The sequence below is a fragment of the Doryrhamphus excisus genome, linkage group LG18, assembly GCF_037039965.1.
Source record: "Doryrhamphus excisus strain RoL-2023G ecotype Guam linkage group LG18, RoL_Dexc_Guam_v1.1, whole genome shotgun sequence".
NCBI lineage: Eukaryota > Metazoa > Chordata > Actinopteri > Syngnathiformes > Syngnathidae > Doryrhamphus > Doryrhamphus excisus.
In genome coordinates this window covers 5,674,602-5,693,002 of record NC_136374.1, presented here as the reverse complement: position 1 = coordinate 5,693,002, position 18,401 = coordinate 5,674,602, and the positions used below count along the sequence as shown (strand labels likewise).

General features: G+C 45.5%; 2 protein-coding genes across 2 annotated transcripts; both read right to left on the bottom strand.

Annotated features, from left to right (window-relative positions):
• Positions 1 to 22: 22 nt before the first annotated feature.
• On the bottom strand, positions 23 to 3,901 carry tomm34 (translocase of outer mitochondrial membrane 34). Its single transcript, XM_058055185.2, has 8 exons — positions 3,664 to 3,901; positions 3,126 to 3,266; positions 1,853 to 1,952; positions 1,633 to 1,785; positions 1,406 to 1,557; positions 1,168 to 1,315; positions 956 to 1,082; positions 23 to 627 (listed from the first exon to the last, which is right to left on the bottom strand). Exons 2-8 carry the CDS (start codon positions 3,253 to 3,255, stop codon positions 529 to 531), a joined length of 909 nt encoding a protein of 302 aa, XP_057911168.2. The 5' UTR covers positions 3,256 to 3,266; positions 3,664 to 3,901; the 3' UTR covers positions 23 to 528.
• An 878-nt stretch (positions 3,902 to 4,779) lies between these two features.
• Positions 4,780 to 18,257, bottom strand: tgm8 (transglutaminase 8). Its single transcript, XM_058055483.2, has 16 exons — positions 17,749 to 18,257; positions 17,334 to 17,650; positions 14,929 to 15,102; positions 14,592 to 14,840; positions 14,400 to 14,518; positions 12,994 to 13,122; positions 12,733 to 12,910; positions 10,466 to 10,601; positions 10,225 to 10,334; positions 8,942 to 9,057; positions 8,738 to 8,864; positions 8,502 to 8,659; positions 6,727 to 6,901; positions 6,318 to 6,481; positions 6,100 to 6,233; positions 4,780 to 5,453 (listed from the first exon to the last, which is right to left on the bottom strand). The coding sequence occupies exons 2-16, from the start codon at positions 17,356 to 17,358 to the stop codon at positions 5,303 to 5,305; spliced, it is 2,145 nt and encodes a 714-aa protein (XP_057911466.2). The 5' UTR covers positions 17,359 to 17,650; positions 17,749 to 18,257; the 3' UTR covers positions 4,780 to 5,302.
• Between the last annotated feature and the right edge of the window lie 144 nt (positions 18,258 to 18,401).

The following is an 18,401-nucleotide window of genomic DNA, read 5'->3' as shown; positions in this document are numbered from 1 at the left end:
ACCCGGGTGTTGCACTCTACGCTCAATGTGCTGAATGCTAGGCCACGCCCTCGACTATCGCTATCTTGGCTATGTAGAAAAAGGGGCGGGGTTAACAGAATGGCGGCTGAAAAGTACAACGGAAGAAACGGAGATATTGTAATAATTGTGGCACTGACGTATTTGGGACGTGTACACTTGGTGTGAAACGTATCTGAACTAAATGCTCTTCCACCCAATCAGAAGGTCGCTTTGGCTATCCCAAACTGATAAATGATGAAAAGTATGTTTTATTAATACTGGTTAACTAAAAGAAAAAAGCAACATTGACACCAGTCAATGGGCTGGAGGAGGATTTTAGGCACTTGAGCAAAGATGGCTGCCAACTTTGATTGAAGAAAGGGGAGGAGCTAAACAGCATACACATTGTCTTTATGGATTTAAAAACTCTGCTCAAATGACACGAAAATATGTTCCGTCATAAATAAACACATCTCCGGCTGTTTTCATAGCCGCCGCACGTTTGACGACGTTCTTCCTTCGAAGACGTCACTTCTTCTGCACTTCCTGCAGCAGTTTGACGGCGGCCATGTTCTTGGGCTCCACCTCCAGGAGTTTGCGGAGGTCATCCGTGCACGCTTTGGTGTCCTGTAAGAGTCCACATGCGGTCATCAACTAACTCACCTGTATCCCCCACTGCCAGACTTCTGTACTTAAGTACTTGAGTGCACAATGAATGCATGTCAGTATCAAGCAAAGTGAGTGTGCAGCACTTGAGCACTTACAACACTCAATAGTCACTATCCTGGCTAAGTGTGCAAAGACAATAATGGATTTGGATTGTCAGAATTTGTGCACTCGTGATTTCAGAGTGTACTTAATGAAGTGTTATTCCACAGCCAAAGTGTGGTCTGTGCGAGGAATACCGACAGTGAGGCGGTCCCGGTAGCATTCCCACCCATACAGCCGCTCTCACCTTGAGCTCCTTGTGAGCCTGCGCCCTGCGATACAGTGCCTTGACATTGGCGCCGTCAATATTCAGTGCCTCGTTGCAGTCTCTGATGGCGTTGTGGAATTGCCTCAGCGACAAGTAACACAACGCCCTGATGACACACACACACACACACACACACACATTAGTAGAAGACAAAACACAGGCTAAGCTAGCGTACGCAAGGCGTGACGCACCGGTTGGTGAAGGTGGTGGCCTGGGTGGGGTCGTGTCGGAGGCTCTGCGTGTACTTGTCCACGGCCTTCGCGTGCTCTCCTCTCTTGACGAGGGCATTGCCGTCCTCCTTGAGGGCGTGACCTCGCCGCACGTCCTCCTGACTGGGGCCTGATGGGCGGGAACTCTTTGAATACTTTTCATCACACATCCACTTTTGGACATTCCTCCTCCTTCCTGCCTTAGCGCGCTAATCCTCACCGGGTTTGGGACTTTGTGCGGCGCCGTTCTGTTGTGGTATGGCGGCACAATTCCGGCCCAGCTTCTCTCGGACTGCTAGGGGGACGGTGGGGATGGGGGGAAGCTTCTCTCTCCACATGGGGCCGTCCGCCTCCGCTAGGGCTTTGCTCATCCTGATGCAAAAGATGCCCGCCGGTCAGTTGGAGCGCAAACATGACAAAACAAACGGGGGCACCGGGGCGGCTCACCTGTTGGTCCCGTCGTGGGCAGCGGCTATGTTGGCGTCGATCTGCAGCGCGGTCTTGTAGTCGATATAAGCCTGCCTGTAACGCTCCTGTGCCTCGGAGGCGGTGGCCCGTCTGAGCAGTGACTTGACGTTGAAGGGGACCAACTCCAGCGACCTGAAATGGCGGCAGGCGTGTCCCCGTGCGGTCATGTGACGCATCAACATGTACGACAAATACTTACTCGTTGCAGTCTTTCAAACATTCGACGCAGTTTCCATCTTTGAGGTAGCTGGCGGCGCGGTTGGAGTGCAAGACACTCAGATCCTCCACGTTCTTTGGACCTTTGGAGAAAACCAGTCATCACTTAAAATAGGCCTGCAGTAACACCACACACCACCAGATGGCACTGTACTCATTTCCCTTCATGTTTCTTCACAGGACTAATAAAGTATGGTTATACTTTCACCAGTACACGGTATTTTATATCCAATACAAAGTAGGTATATTGCAGTACTGTATCGCATCGTGACTAAAGTACTGTGATAGTGTGATATTGTTGAGTACTTAGCTATATCTAAGTAGCTTGTAAAGTTTTTAGTATGTGTCTATTGACTTCCCGTCCACAAGTGGGCGTGGCTAACATTTATGCTAACTTTCACTATTACTGCAAATTCTGCCCAGCGACAAGTGAATACGTGGTAGTACATGACCAGGAGAAGGGCTGCATGAGTCGAGTCGTTAGCCCGCAGACCTCACAGCTAGGAGACCAGAGTTCGATTCCACCCTCGGCCATCTCTGTGTGGAGTTTGCATGTTCTCCCCGTGCATGCGTGGGTTTTCTCCGGGTACTCCGGTTTCCTCCCACATTCCAAAAACATGCTAGGTTAATTAGCGACTCCAAATTGTCCATAGGTATGAATGTGAGTGTGAATGGTTGTTTGTCTATATGTGCCCTGTGATTGGCTGGCCACCAGTCCAGGGTGTACCCCGCCTCTCGCCCAAAGACAGCTGGGATAGGCTCCAGGACCCCACGTGACCCTCGTGAGGATAAGCAATAGAAAATGAATGAATAAATGAGTTCTCCTATTTTGTGTGGAAGTGGTAACTTTTTGGCTTCTTATTTTGTCTTTCCCCACCCTCGCCATCTCTGTGTGGAGTTTGCATGTTCTCCCCGTGCATGCGTGGGTTTTCTCCGGGTACTCCGGTTTCCTCCCGCATTCGGAAAACATGCTAGGTTAATTGGTGGGTGACTCCAAATTGTCCATAGGTATGAATGTGAGTATGTGCCCTGTGATTGGCTAGCCACCAGTCCAGGATGTACCCCACCCGCCTCTCGCCCAAAGACAGCTGGGATAGGCTCCAGCACCCCCGCAACCCTTGTGAGGATAAGTGGTAAAAAAATGAATGAATGACCAGGAGAATAGGTTCCATCTTAGTGGCAGTGGAAGCTGCCTGGTAAAAGATGCCCAATACAAAATCCTATTTGTGCTGTGGAGGAGAATAAAGGCTACTGACTGTCCTTTTTCAGCTGGCTGATGGCTTGGCTGTAGAGGTGAGTGGCTTCTCCATACTGGCCCGCCTTGAAGCGATCATTGCCGGCTTGTTTCAGCTCCAGCCAACACTTCACTTTCGTTTTCTGGGTCATTGCGCCGTTTTCTTAGGGATAGAAACTCAGTGAAAAAATGTCATACACAGATTTGTAATGAGCTTTATTACAACAGATGACAAAAACAACCATGAACGTTGCAGATGTTTTTCCACCTGAAGAAAGTCGAGTCTGACTGATGCGGACAACGAATGAAAGCGACAATTCAGGAAGAGAATTAAAGGCAGTCACTTATCGGTGTTTTGACTTTAAAAATGTTATATTCATAATAGTGTTCAATGTCTACATTAAAAGAATTGTAAGGCCAGAATAGCACTGCAGCTAAGCAATCCTAGCACTGACCGGTGTTTTCTTCACGGAAGCTCAGCTAGCATACAATGCTAACAGTCCAAGCTATAGCAGGCTAATCACAGTGCATCGTGGAAGGAGGGGTGTCAGGTTACTTACCGGCTTTGGGAAGCGAAGAAGCAGCTTGGCGGCACAAGTTGGTGAGCAACGTTTTAAGAGTCTTCAACAAGAGCTAACGCAAGCGACACAGTCATTACCAGGGACTTTTACGTTCCTTCCGGGCGCCGGGCAATCTTCAGCCCGTGTAGGAGTCTCAAAATGCGGGACAAATGTGGACCTTTCTGGAAGCTAGTAGCTCGGTGATCCCAGCTCGGCGTCACGGGGCGTTCAGGTTCCCCTGGAAATACCAGAAGCGTTACCAAGCGGGAAATGGTACATGATCCCATAGGAAGTTTAAAATGAAATTACCGTACATTCCCGGCTTGACGTTGCTCAGGAGAATTTGCTGACTACCACAGACCCACTACCACATATTAAATATTATTATTGCAGATTTGCTTTCAAACCACTGACAGAGCAGCGCCCTCACCTGGCTGAGACACACCATCAGTCGCAGTGCAGGATAGTGATGGGAAAGTCAATTCCTTTTTGTGACTCGAGTTCTCACGAGTCACTCACTGAAGTTAATCTGCGACTTGAGTCACCCAAGTCACCCGTCAGAGTACATGTAGAGAAACTCTTATGAGCCCGATTCACCTGTGTGAATCGGGTACTCGATTCAATCAAATTACCCACGCACAAAGCTTTGTCGCCATTCCCAACTTGTTCCACATGTAATCACGCTCTGACATGTTTCCCGATTTCTTTTTTTAATTTAGGGAGACGAGTATCACTGAGTCCCGATTCAGTGATTTTTGAACGAGTCCTTCAATAATCGCACATGACTCGTGCAGACTGCTCTGTGTTTGCTAATGGTCGTGTCTTGGGAGGGCCCGGGGGTCAAATTATTGTTATTAATTTTTATAATTACAGTTATGGCTTCCGCTCATATTTATTGGCGCCACTACAATGTAAATACAACAGTATTCATTAATAAACATCACATATCTCACATTTGTTATTCATTTGGCATTTTTTAGGAAGCCATTTCATAACGCACATTATCACCACCTGCAGGACTAGAGTGGAAAAGCATCTTCTTGCCAAATGTACATAGACTTTATTCATCTCCTCATATTTGAAACGAATTGATGAAGCAGTGTGGACAAACCTTGAGGACTTGTAGCAAATGTTTTATTCATGCAAGCATTACTTTGTATGCAAGTGTCACATGTATTATGTACAATGTATGTACTGTACGTAATATGCAGTGTTGGGCACGTTACTTTAAAAAAGTAATTAGTTATAGTTACTTCTAAAAAAAAAGTAACTGAGTTACTAACTGAGTTACCCCACTACAAAAGTAACTAGTTACCAGTGAAAGTAACTTACTCTTACTTAACATTACTCGCCCCTGCTGCAACCCCCAACCCCACGACACACACACACAGCAAAGATGGGTACCATTACTGAGGTTTGAAGTTTTTTTTTCAGGGACAAAATGTACATTCAACATCTACATTTTGAACTTTGACCTCACTAGAGTCCTCCTCACTCACCATCTCACTATGCTGTATCTACTACCCGCCCACCCAAGTTCTCTGATTGGCTGAAGACAAAAATGGTAACGCGTTATGCTGACAGTAAGAGTAATTAGTTAGATTAGTTAGTTAAAAAAAGATTTATAAAAAATAATAATCTAAAAACGATTAACAGTGACGTTGTGGTAGCCCTTGAAATCTTTAAAATAGGAACCGTGAATGTCGGCCACCAGGGTCTTCTCTCCAGCCCGGTAGGGGACAAAGCCGAACTGGACACGGATGCGGTTGCTGGGAGACAAATTGGGAAGCCTGAGGGGAAGGAAAAAGTTGAGAATTAAAGCTTTTGACTCATAACTTTATGCTTGATCCTATATCGCCTCTATGAGCGACAGTCAGACACGATCACAAAAGTTATGACGCTAAATCAGAGTTGTCCAAAGTGCTGGCAGATAAAATAAAATAATTTCATTATTAATTCTATATGATTACATATTTCACTATGGTAATCCCCATTTATTGCGCTTGTAAGTACAGTTCCGCAAACTAGCGGAGTCCTTATTCATTCATTTATTCATTTTCTACCGCTTTTTCCTCACGAGGGTAGCGGGGGTGCTGGAGCCTATCCCAGCTGTCTTTGGGCGTGAGGCGGGGTACACCCTGGACTGGTCGCCAGCCAATCACAGGGCACATATAGACAGACAACCATTCAGTTTGCATGTTCTCCCCGCGCATGCGTGGGTTTTCTCCGGGTACTCCGGTTTCCTCCCACATTCCAAAAACATGCTAGGTTAATTGGCCACTCCAAATTGTCCATAGGTATGAATGTGAGTGTGAATGGTTGTTTGTCTATATGTGCCCTGTGATTGGCTGGCCACCAGTCCAGGGTGTACTCCGCCTCTCTCGCCTCTCGGATAGGCTCCAGCAACTATGTTCTTCTTCTGCAAAATATTCTGACCTGTGTTGCACCTCGGTCTTCAAGAGGCCGCTTCCAGACAGCGTCAGCATCAAGCCTGTCAGCTCCACAGAAGTGGAGTTCATGAAAACCACTTCCCCAGACGCCTCTTGGTACTGCCTGACAAAACCAGAAACCTGGAACACACACTTTCAACGTTTATTGGAGCATTTTCCTCACAAGGTCATCGCAGTTGTTGTAATGTTGGAGTAGCTACAAACCGACACGGAGACGGGGAGGTCCTGGAGCAAGATGTTGTCCTCCGCCAGGTAGGTTTTGTCAGGATGTTGCTTGTCTGTCACCATGGCCGACACCTTCAAGCTGTCGCACACGTCCATGTGCTTGTAGTAGGCCTCGAAGGGGATCCCGATGGGGACGGACAGCTCTGCAGGGAATGCAGGAGGACAGGTCAGTCTTTTATCTGTCCTCACGAGCAGTATCAATCAGAATCTCGGCACACTTCTTTTTGGTACATGAGTGTGTTGACACTGAGTAGTATGAAAAGAGGCAGTACACTGTCAGTACTCAAAATGGTGAGTGCACAGCGCTGGACACTTGGGCTCAAATGGAATACTTCATCAGTACACTTCAAAAAGTGGTTGCTGTTTGTTTCCTAAAATCAAGAGTTACCTTTGCCAGGCTGCAGCGTCACTTCCTTCTTTTCCGTGTGGATGGTGAGCACCACGGTTCCGGTGTACCTCAGTCCCTCCACGCTGATGTGGACCAACATCTGCCTGGCCACTCTGCTGTCGCTGCTCAGCACCAGCTGCAGCCGCACATCCTGACCGTACTGCGGCTTGGACAACTGTGGAGATACAAGAACAGAAATATGTCCTAACTCTTCTTACGTATGACAGCCGTGGTTTCACAGCCACGTGGCGAGCCCTCACATCGAGTGGGGAAAGCAAGTATTTGATCTTCTACCACACAGAACACAAATGAGTCCTGTCCCTTTAACAAACCCTCAACTCATTGTGTGGATCTCTTTCATTCACATTTCTTCTTCACCGTGGGCAAGGCCAAAGAGCTGCCAAAGCACATATGGGATAAGATTGTTGATCTACACATAACTGCAGTGGAATATAAGACCAAAGAGCTCTTAAAACACCTCAGGGACAGGATTATGAATTGTAGACCTACAAAAAACAGAAGAGATGACAAGACCAAAGAGCTGTTAAAGCATCTAAAGGAACAGGAGTGTAGACCTGCACGAGACTGTAATAGACTACAAGACCAAAGAGTTGCCAAACACCCCGGGGACAAGATTGTGGACCTGCATGAGAATGGAATGGAGGACAAGACCAAAGAGCTGCCAAAGCACTTAAGGGACATGATTGTGGACCTGCATGAGAGTGGAATGGAGGACAAGACCAAAGAGCTGCCAAAGCACTTAAGGGACATGATTGTGGATTGTAGACTGTAGGCCTGTACAAGACTAGAATGGACTACAAGACCAAACAGCTCTTAAAACACCTCGGGGACAGGATTATGAATTGTAGACCTACAAAAAAAACAGAAGGGATGACAAGACCAAAGAGCTGTTAAAGCATCTAAAGGAACAACAGTGTAGACCTGCACACGACTGTAATAGACTACAAGACCAAAGAGTTGCCAAACACCCGGGGACAAAATTGTAGACTTGCATGAGACTAGAATAGACAACAAAACCAAAGAGCCGTCAAAGCACCTCAGGGACAGGAGTGTCCACCTGCACAAGACCGGAATGGACTCCAAGACCAAAGAGCTGCCAAAGCACTTAAGGGACATGATTGTGGACCTGCATGAGAGTGGAATGGAGGACAAGACCAAAGAGCTGCCAAAGCACTTAAGGGACGTGATTGTGGATTGTAAACTGTAGACCTGCACAAGACTAGAATGGACTACAAGACCAAACAGCTCTTAAAACACCTCGGGGACAGAATTATGAATTGTAGACCTACAAAAGACCGGAAAAGACCAAAGAGCTGTCAAAACACCCACGGGACAAGATTGTGGACCTGCATGAGACTGGAATGGAGGACAAGACCAAAGAGCTGCCAAAGCGCTTAAGGGACATGTTTGTGGATTGTAGACTGTAGACCTGCACAAGACTAGAATGGACAACAAAACCAAAAAAAACGGAAGAGATGGCAAGACCAAAGAGCCGTCAAAGCACCTCAGGTACAGGAGTGTTCACCTGCACAAGACTGGAATGGACTCCAAGACCAAAGAGCTGTCAAAGCACCTACGGGACAAGTTTGTGGATTGTAGACCTGCACAAGACCGGAACGGATTACAAGTAGTGCGGCAGGATTTTTCTTCCTTTCGTCCAATTAGCATTTGAGTGACAAGCTAACTTCCCTGAACTGGAGTCCAGCTTCTGGCGATTATTTTGGCATCACCATGAAACTGTTGGTCTGACTCACCTCATCAAAGCGCAAGACCAGCTCTGGTGGTGGGGCGGGGGGCGGTGCAGTTGACCCGTCGCCATCATTTGCGCTGCCCCCGGACACCTCCCCGTCATCGTCGTTCTCTTCATCTTTGCTCATGGCGTACCTGAAGATGGCCCTTTCCTCCTCGGACCCTGCGAGGAGGATGTGGTGTGTTAGTGGATGTGAAGGCATGGTGTAGCATGTGGAGCGGGGGTTGTCTCCAGACTCACCCTCTTTGGGCTTGTAGTTCTGGGTGATGATCTCCCTCTTTTTGGAACCCACTGCCTTGGTGGAGATTTGATGACCAACTCGCTTGGTGTCAGAGTAAAGGGAAACCTTGGTCCCGTCTGCTTTCACCTGACACACACATACACGGTACAGTCTGCATCATGTGAGCAACTCTGAGGTCATGTGACTTGGGTGTGCGCACTGACCAGCCAGTCCATGCAGTCGGCGTTCACCTCAGCGAAGACAAACGGGACGTCATAGGGGAGTTTTATTTCACCATTGCGGATGGCGATGAGTGAGGCAGGGCCGCACTGGTAGATACCTACACGAGACCAGACCGCTCATGTCATCGCACTCAACTCAACGATTAATCATAACATGACACTCCCACAGTAAATATTGACTGCACTATTATCCACATAGGGCGGCACGGCGGTCGAGTGGTTAGCGAGACCAGGGTTCAATTCCACCCTTGGAGTTTGCTTGTTCTCCCAGTGCATGCATGGGTTTTCTCCGGGTACTCCGGTTTCCTCCCACATTCCAAAAACATGCTAGGTTAATTGGCCACTCCAAATTGTCCATAGGTATGAATGTGAGTGTGAATGGTTGTTTGTCTATATGTGCCCTGTGATTGGCTGGCGACCAGTCCAGGGTGTACCCCGCCTCTCGCCCGAAGACAGCTGGGATAGGCTCCAGCACCCCCCGCGACCCTCATGAGGAAAAGCGGTAGAAAATGAATGAATGAATATTATCCACATATTTATTTCCCTTTTTCTTTGGGTTCTAACAAGAGAAAACAAGTTAATATGAGCTAGCTAACAATGCATGTCATTGGAACCTGCCCATTTAGACCTCTTAAAAAAAAACCTCTAAGAACATTTTATCGTTGGATATACATGCATCAACAAGTACATTGATGATAACATGATATTTTGATGATTTAAAACATTACAGAAACTTATTTCCTGAGCAGTTGAGGAGTTTATGCTACTTCTGTGAACAACAGCAGCATAAAAACGAAACCTACAATGTCCGCTCTCATTGGGATGTCTGTATCTTCCAGCACAAGAAGTGTGCTCCAGTCCCGAGGTAGAAAATGCTGACCAACGAGCATCTTGTTAAGTCTTCACAGCGAAATTAAGAGCTAGGTATCCATTCTTTCGTCTGTTCCTTCGGTGAGTGATGACGAGATGAGCGGGTAGCAAGGTATTGTGTTAATCAATAAATATTGATTTTCATGTTTGCTGCTACAATAACAATATGGCTGTAGCTTTGTTATTATACAAGCCAGTTATGTAAATGGAACACCGTTGTTTTTTTTGTTTGGGTTTAGCACCAAAATAGGTAGGTCCCAATGACGTGCATTGTTAGCTAGCTCATACTAACTCATTTTCTCTCGTTAGCTTGCACAAAAAAGGTAAACAAATATGTGTGAATGATGTGCAAAATTACAAAAAAGTTCTGTTTTCCTTTTCCAATGGGGACGCACCATTGCTGGGCTCCTGTGGTGTCGGATCCAACACTTGCCAGCCATCATATTTGCCGTCTTTACTCAAGTCGGGACGTGTCATCCATGACTCCACCCACACATGGAAGTTCCTGCAGCACAAGGCCGAAGAGAACATTGTGACGCTTAATCAATCATAGTTTCATGCTAGATTGAATCTATTGACACACGATGAACATTTATGAATACACTAACAGGACAACGTGAACGGACTGACACTCACCAGATGCTGTCGTCGGACTCTATGGGATCGACCCCATCGTCGGCGTGGTACACGTCGATGGTCAGGTTTGCATCGGTGTCATGGGCTGACTGGAAGTTGGAGACCACGCGGGTGGGGACACCAAGCAGCCGCATCACTGGAGGAACATACAACATTGGTTTAGGATACGCATTTTCTTATACAAATATCTTAATGTCTGTAAAGGGGTGCCACAAGGATCTGGTTTAGGACCACTGTTATTTTCCTTATATATTGAAATACAGTATATACAGTGAAGAAAATAAGTATTTGAACACCCTGCTATTTTGCTATTTCTCCCACTTAGAAATCATGGAGGGGTCTGAAATTTTCATCGTAGGTGCATGTCCACTGTGAGAGAGATAAACTAAAAAGAAAAATCCAGAAATCACAATGCATGATTTTTTAACAATTTATTTGTGTGATACAGCTACTAATAAGTATTTGAACACCTGAGAAAATGAATGTTAATATTTGGTACAGTAGCCTTTGTTTGCTATTACAGAGGTCAAACGTTTCCTGTAGTTTTTCACCAGGTTTGCACACACTGCAGGAGGGATCTTGGCCCACTCCTCCACACAGATCTTCTCTAGATCAGTCAGGTTTCTGGGCTGTCGCTGAGAAACACGGAGTTTGAGCTCCCTCCAAAGATTTTCGATTGGGTTCAGGTCTGGAGACTGGCTGGGCCATGCTAGAACCTTGATATGCTTCTTACGGAGCCACTCCTTGGTTTTCCTGGCTGTGTGCTTCGGGTCGTTGTCGTGTTGGAAGACCCAGCCACGACCCATCTTCAATGCTCTGACAGAGGGAAGGAGGTTGTTCCCCAAAATCTCACAATACACGGCCCCAGTCATCCTCTCTTTAATGCAGTGCACTCGTCCTGTCCCATGTGCAGAAAAACACCCCCAAAGCATGATGCTACCACCCCCATGCTTCACAGTAGGGATGGTGTTCTTCGGATTGTACTCTTCATTCTTCTTCCTCCAAACACGCTTATTGGAATTATGACCAAAAAGTTCTATTTTGGTCTCATCTGACCATAAAACTTTCTCCCATGACTCCTCTGTATCATGCAAATGGTCATATGCAAACTTAAGACGGGCCTTGACATGTGCTGGTTTAAGCAGGGGAACCTTTCGTGCCATGCATGATTTCACATCATGACGTCTTAGTGTATTACCTACAGTAACCTTGGAAACGGTGGTCCCAGCTCTTTTCAGGTCATTGACCAAGTCCTGTCGTGTAGTTCTGGGCTGATTCCTCACCTTTCTTAGAATCATTGAGACCCCACGAGGTGATATCTTGCATGGGGCTCCACTCCGATTGAGATTGACCGTCATGTTTAGCTTCTTCCATTTTCTAATGATAGCTCCAACAGTGGACCTTTTTTCACCAAGCTGCTTGGTAATTGCTCCGTAGCCCTTTCCAGCCTTGTGGAGGTGTACAATTTTGTCTCTGGTGTCTTTGGACAGCTCTTTGGTCTTCGCCATGTTACAAGTTAAAGTCTTACTGATTGTATGGGGTGGACAGGTGTCTTTATGCAGCTAACGACCTCAAACAGGTGCATCTGATTCAGGATGATACATGGAGTGCAGGTGGACTTCTAATGGGCAGACTAACAGGTCTTTCAGGGTCAGAATTCTAGATGATACACAGGTGTTCAAATACTTATTTGCAGCTGTATCACACAAATAAATTGTTAAAAAATCATGCATTGTGATTTCTGGATTTTTCTTTTTAGTTTATCTCTCTCACAGTGGACATGCACCTACGATGAAAATTTCAGACCCCTCCATGATTTCTAAGTGGGAGAAATAGCAAAATAGCAGGGTGTTCAAATACTTATTTTCTTCACTGTACTAAACTGAAATTGGGATTCAATTCATTAATTCATTTTCATTCATTTTTTTGTATCCTCACGAGGGTCGCTGGGGTGCTGGAGCCTATCCCAGCTGTCTTCGGGCGAGAGGCGGGGTACACCCTGGACTGGTCGCCGGCCAATCACAGGGCGCATATAAACAAACAACCATTCAGACCAATCAAAATATATGATTCATTCATTCATTCATTTTCTACCGCTTTTCCTCACGAGGGTCGCGGGGGGTGCTGGTGTCATAAAAAATACCTTTCACCAACATTGAGTCTACTAGTTTGAATAACATGTTTATGCGGGAGGAGTTATAGTAGTAATATTCATGTGACAAAGACATGAAGGAGAATATGTCATGCGGGAGTGGACCACAGCTTACCTGAACACATCACGCCAGCAAACACCCAGCACTGACCATACTTGACAGGGTGGAAGTCGTTTTTCATCCACTGAGACAGGATGTCATGGCTGCCGCTCCAGTGAGAGGGAGAGACTCCGCCCGCATACGAATCTGACCAGTTGCCCATCAGGACGCCGGGGTCATCTACATTGTTGATCTAGACATACAACACCACCACAAACATCGACAAGTCATCAAGAAGCAGTCGCTGCATCCTGTCAATGTGGACACCAGCCCTACCATGGCGCTGACCACGCGACCAACGTAGGTGGGGTCGCTGCGAGAGGCGAGGTCCTTGCTGGGGTTTTCTTTGTGCTTGAGGTTCTTGTCCAGAATCTTGAGGCAAATATCCACCATGTCCTCTTCAAACTGGGCAGGAACACACAAGAAGACATTCAGAATACAATAAGAACCTGCCGACAGCAGGGAAAACCTCCACCAATGGACACCCATGATGTTGAAAAGCAGCACAGTTCAGGTTAGAACTTTGACGGGGCCGCCACAAAATCTTCATTTTATTTCTCTTCAGCCATTCGGAGGTGGACGTGCTGGTTTGTTTTTGGATCATTGTCCTGCCGCACAACCCAAGTGAGGATTTTTTTGGTACACAGCAGAATCGTCAATTCCATGTATCATAGTCAGTCTTCAGGGTCCCGAAGAAGCAAAACAGCCCCAGACCACCACACTACCACCACCATATTTTACTACTATTTTTATGTCAGATGTAATGGGAAAGACACCTTCCAAAAAGTTCAACTTTTATCTCGACATAGAATTGATCCCAAAGGTCTTGGGGATCATTAAGATATTTTCTGGCAAAATTGAGACAAGTCTTAATGTTATTTTTGCAACTCCACTGGCTCCCCGTGACTCAAAGAATCACCTACAAAATCCTTCTGTTCACCTACAAGTCTATCCATAACCTTGCCCCCCCTTACCTCTCTGACCTCATCCACATTCTTAAGCCATCCCGTTCCCTCAGATCTTCCGCGTCCCTCCATCTCACTGTTCCCTCTGCACGTCTTAGCACTATGGGGAGCAGAGCTTTCAGCCGCTCTGCTCCCAAAACTCTGGAACTCATTGCCACCAGACCTCCGTAACTCTGCCACCCTTCCCATCTTCAAATCCAAACTCAAAACTCATCTGTTCAAACTTGCCTATTCCCTTTAACTGCTTCACATGGTCCCCTCTCCCCCGATTTATTGTATGTTTTTATTTATTGTATGTTGTCTTTTATCTTGTATTTTATATTGGTGTTTTTTATCTTCTGTACAGCGACCTTGGGTGTCCTGAAAGGCGCTTTTAAATAAAATGTATTATTATTATTATTTTGTTCTGCAGATGTTTTTGACCAGTGTCTTTCCCATGGTGGAGTCAGACTGATGCATGCTCAGTGCATGAAAACCCTACCCATCCCTGCGCACTCTCCGACAATGACAGCGCTACTGCCATCTACTGTAGTGGGTGTGCGATTACACTTTATTCTCTTATGGCTAAAAAGTTTCCCGGGGTCACATGCGACTATTTGAGAAGGACTGCTGTATATTAATAGTCTAGGGATGATTTATTTAGGTTTTTGTACCTTTTCAATTTGAACAAATATGAAAACGCGAGGTACCACTGTATTTGGTCGTGGGTTTACATACGTGGCCAAAGTCCCAGTTCATTCCAGAGATGTGAAATGTACTTCCTCTGTAGATGACTCCGTGTTCATTTATCACATATTCTTGTCTCTTGGACTCATCAGACATGAAGACAGTGTCTCCTACATAGGAAATGAATGCATGACTGAATGATACACGCATGTCTGCAGCTGGACGGACAGTGTACAGGCCTACCAGAGAACCAGGGGTTGAAGAGCACCACCAGCGTGGCCAGCTGGAATTCCTCATCCCAGAGACTCCCTTTCAGGATGAACTTTCCGATGGGAGCATCTGACGGGGGAGTGATGAGCAGGATCAAGGTGCTCAACGAGGAGTTTCGGTGAAGTTCAGCTGTCCAAACGGCCTTTGCTGTCGGTGAAAGACTGGGGGAGTCTGGGATACCGAAGCGTGACAAGGTGCCTTGGTTCTCGGAGGAGTGCGTTCCTGGTGAGGAGATTTCTTTTATTTTCTTTTGTCATTTCACAGCACGCTGTGTCAATGGCAAGTCGTACAACTGCGAGTTCCTACATACCACCAGTTGCCGCGGTGAGCACGAGGGAATGAAGGCCAGGATGAAAAGGCTTTGTCACTTTCAAGGTCACCTTGAAGGACTGTCCTCTCCGCACAATTAGTTGCTCTTCAGAGAGTTCACTGGTGTGGTGCTCCTGGTTGTTGCTCTGACTGTGGAGGTCCACCTCCTTCAAGACTGGACAGAAGAAAACAGGCATTGTAATACATTAAATATGTTTACATGAATAATTCATTAAACTAATTAAAAAAAAAACATAAGCAAAAACTGAAAAATCCCTCACTACTGAGTAGACTCTCACGCTTTTTCAAAATTAATTGATAACTTATAGATATGTGGCCAACAAATATGCATATTTAAGTAAACTTGATGTATTCTTGCCCTAAGTGAAGCATTTTCAAGCATCAAAAATAGCTAAATCAGGGGACTCAAACACGCGGCCTGCGGGCCAACTGTGGCCTGCAAGACACTAGTTTGAGGGCCCCGCCTTGATATGAAAGTTTAATGTTAGTGCGGCCCCCGCAAGTTTGAAATGGATGCTGCATGGTATCATGTACCCAGAAAAATTATTACGTTTGATTAATGTTCGCGGCACGGCGATCTAGTGGTTAGTGCACAGACCTCACAGCTAGGAGACCAGGGTTCAATTCCACCCTCGGGCATCTCTGTGTGGAGTTTGCATGTCCTCCCCGTGCAAGCGTGGGTTTTCTCCAGGTACTCCGGTTTCCTCCCACATTCCAAAAACATGCTAGGTTAGGACTCCAAATTGTCCATAGGTATGAATGTGAGTGTGAATGGTTGTTTGTCTATATGTGCCCTGTGATTGGCTGGCGACCAGTCTCGCCCGAAGACAGCTGGGATAGGCTCCAGCACCCCCGCGACCCTTGTGAGGAAAAAGTGGTAGAAAATGAATGAATGATTAATGTTCATGTTAAAGGTTAAATAACTGTTAATAGTTATCCTCCCTATCCGTGTGGAAGTGGTAAGTTTTTGGCTATTTAAGTTTAAAGGAAATAACTTGAAGGCTACCGTTTAGGTCGCTAGCTCTCTAGTTGGCGAGTTAGCATGTGTCTCAAGACCCTGCAGATGCGCAATATGTTGTAAATAAAAAGAGTATAAATGTGACTATAGTCGTGTTTTGTCATGTCTACAGGGCTCTAATAATGCTTTGTTCATTTTAATCTGAAAAAAATAATTTGTCTACCCACCAACTATATGTGGTTTCTTAAGTTTTTATTATTTGCCGTTTTATTATTATTATTATATTTATTTATTACTGATTGATTGATTTTCTTTATTCTTGATTTTTCATCTTATTTTGTGCAGAAAAATAAAAATTAAGATATTTGAGAACAGTGGAATGTTTTATCAGAGCTTTTATTGTAGAAAATCGGAACCAAAGCACTGAAAAAGTTTGTGTATTTTTCTGTTTTTAATAAATGCGTTTGTTTTTTTTTTGAAAACCTGATGCAGCCCAGCCTTGCCCAGACCCTAGCTCCAGTGGCCCCCAGGTAAATTGAGTTTGAGACCCCTGAGCTAAATGAACAAAAATACAAATATAGTAAGGCATTCTGAAGATACTTTCAAAGATGTGATGATATGCAGTACTCTACACTGGTCACTAGGAGTCAGTAACATTACTGTGGTTCTGAGCTGCTGTTTAGAGTGTGGGCTATAGACGGCAGTGACGTTCAGCATGTTGGGTTCAAGCTAGCTTTTAAGAAATAAGGCCATCATAGAAGAAGAGAACTGGGAAGTGTTGAACTGTTCATGCTGTGCTTTGAGCACCTGCCTGTAAAACATAGTACCCTGTGTCTATTTCAAATGAAAAGGATGACTAATTTACAGCCGTCATTACATTATATTGATAAGCCACTGCAGGAAGTACACTGTACAGAAAAAAAAACAAGGAACTCCCCCAATGCTCACTTTTTTAGTTCAAATATATGTAACTTCTTAATGTATTGCTTTAAAAAATATCAAAGTGGCCCTTGCATCCTTTCATTTTTCAATATGTGGAATTTTGGACACCACTGACTGATCCATCCATCCACTTGTACCCCCAGGTCTAGTCATGGGGGTAGCAGCCTAAGCAGAGAAGCCCAGAATTCCCGCCCCCAGCTACTTCGTCCCGCTTTAAAGTTACTTGTGTCAAATGAGCATTGCAGTTAATGTACAGTAGAATCTAAAAAGTCAGAGCATGTAGAGACTTTGATTTGGTTTCAGGGAGGAACAGATTTAACCATCACTTTACTGCAATGACTACTAAGTACATATACATGTGTACTACAGTACATGTTCATGTCATTACAGCGTGGATGGAATTACAAACAGATAGCTTCAGAGATGATCATTGTACAGTAAAAGAGGACAGCGTGCCCAAAGGGTGTTGAAAGGGAAAAACTTACCAGAGTTGTTTCCCACCGAGGTCATCTTGGTTCAACTTGGTCTCTTCAGCAGCGCTCTGGTGCACGACTAGAGGAGCCAATGTCGAGTGAGCTTGAAATACCTGCCAAGCCCAACAAAACTGGCAGCCAGTCAGCCAATCGGTGATTTGTCAGTAGCCAGTTGATCAGGTTTTAAGCTCCATCTGCTGCTACAATGATTGCACCCTGCAGCATTCATATCTTGCAGTATCACTTCATGCACTTAATTCCTCTTCCTTGAACCACCCAGACAGCAAACAACCTCATGTCCTCATATGGCCTTTGAGCTTGACTATCACCTGGTGGTCATAGTTCAAAATCGTTAGTTCAAGGCTTTGGAAATGACTGACAGCATGGTGTCTGAAGACTTGTTGGTGCAGAACTATATGTGGGTCACCCGGTCGAAGATGATCCCAACGAGACAGCGGGCTTGGAAACGTCCCGAGCATCCATTGGACACTTTCCAGATGTGGTCAATGTTTTGGGAAAGTGCTCGAGGGTCTCCAAGATGCTAGGCTGGTTGGCACTGTGATCCTACAAATGTGGCAGTGTTAAAACAATACACATGTTGATAGTGCTTTTTAAAATATAGATATATATGGGCATTTCCATTAAACACAATGTCAAAATCAACCATATCTTTGATATTGATACAGAATGGATTTGCGCTGTATCTCCCGCATGCACGCAGGCAGGAGGCAAGATGGGTGGAGCAGAAGCCTGCTGGCTAGTAAACAAGCTACCACGTCTGCGGTGGAAGAAGTCGGCAAAGTATAAGCAGGAACTCAGTCATCTGGAGGTACTTTGAATTCAGAGCATAAAAAAGCAATTTTCACCACCTCAAAGGGGAACTCCACTTTTTGGGGGAATTTTGCCCACCATTAAAAATCCTTACGTGAAACATGAACACATTTCTTTCCCTTTTCTGTGCATTATCAGGCCACAAGTTAGTATAAGCTAGCCAACAATGCACATCATTGGGACACACTTATTTAGACTGCAAAATATTAGGGTTATATTAGGGTTATGGGCTGCATCACTGGTCATTTT

Bases quoted from the DNA above. Each gene is read 5' to 3' on its own strand.
- tomm34 (XM_058055185.2), bottom strand. From the start codon at position 3,255: ATGACCCAGAAAACGAAAGTGAAGTGTTGGCTGGAGCTGAAACAAGCC. The intron at 1,953-3,125 runs GTCAGTAGCCTT...TTTTCTCCAAAG, and splicing joins CAGCCAGCTGAAAAAGGACA to GTCCAAAGAACGTGGAGGAT. The intron at 1,786-1,852 runs GTAAGTATTTGT...CCGCCATTTCAG, and splicing joins TGTTTGAAAGACTGCAACGA to GTCGCTGGAGTTGGTCCCCT.
- tgm8 (XM_058055483.2), bottom strand. From the start codon at position 17,358: ATGACCTCGGTGGGAAACAACTCTG. The intron at 15,103-17,333 runs GTAAGTTTTTCC...TCTTCTGTCCAG, and splicing joins CTCGGTGGGAAACAACTCTG to TCTTGAAGGAGGTGGACCTC. The intron at 8,660-8,737 runs GTGAGTCTGGAG...TCCTCCTCGCAG, and splicing joins GAACTACAAGCCCAAAGAGG to GGTCCGAGGAGGAAAGGGCC.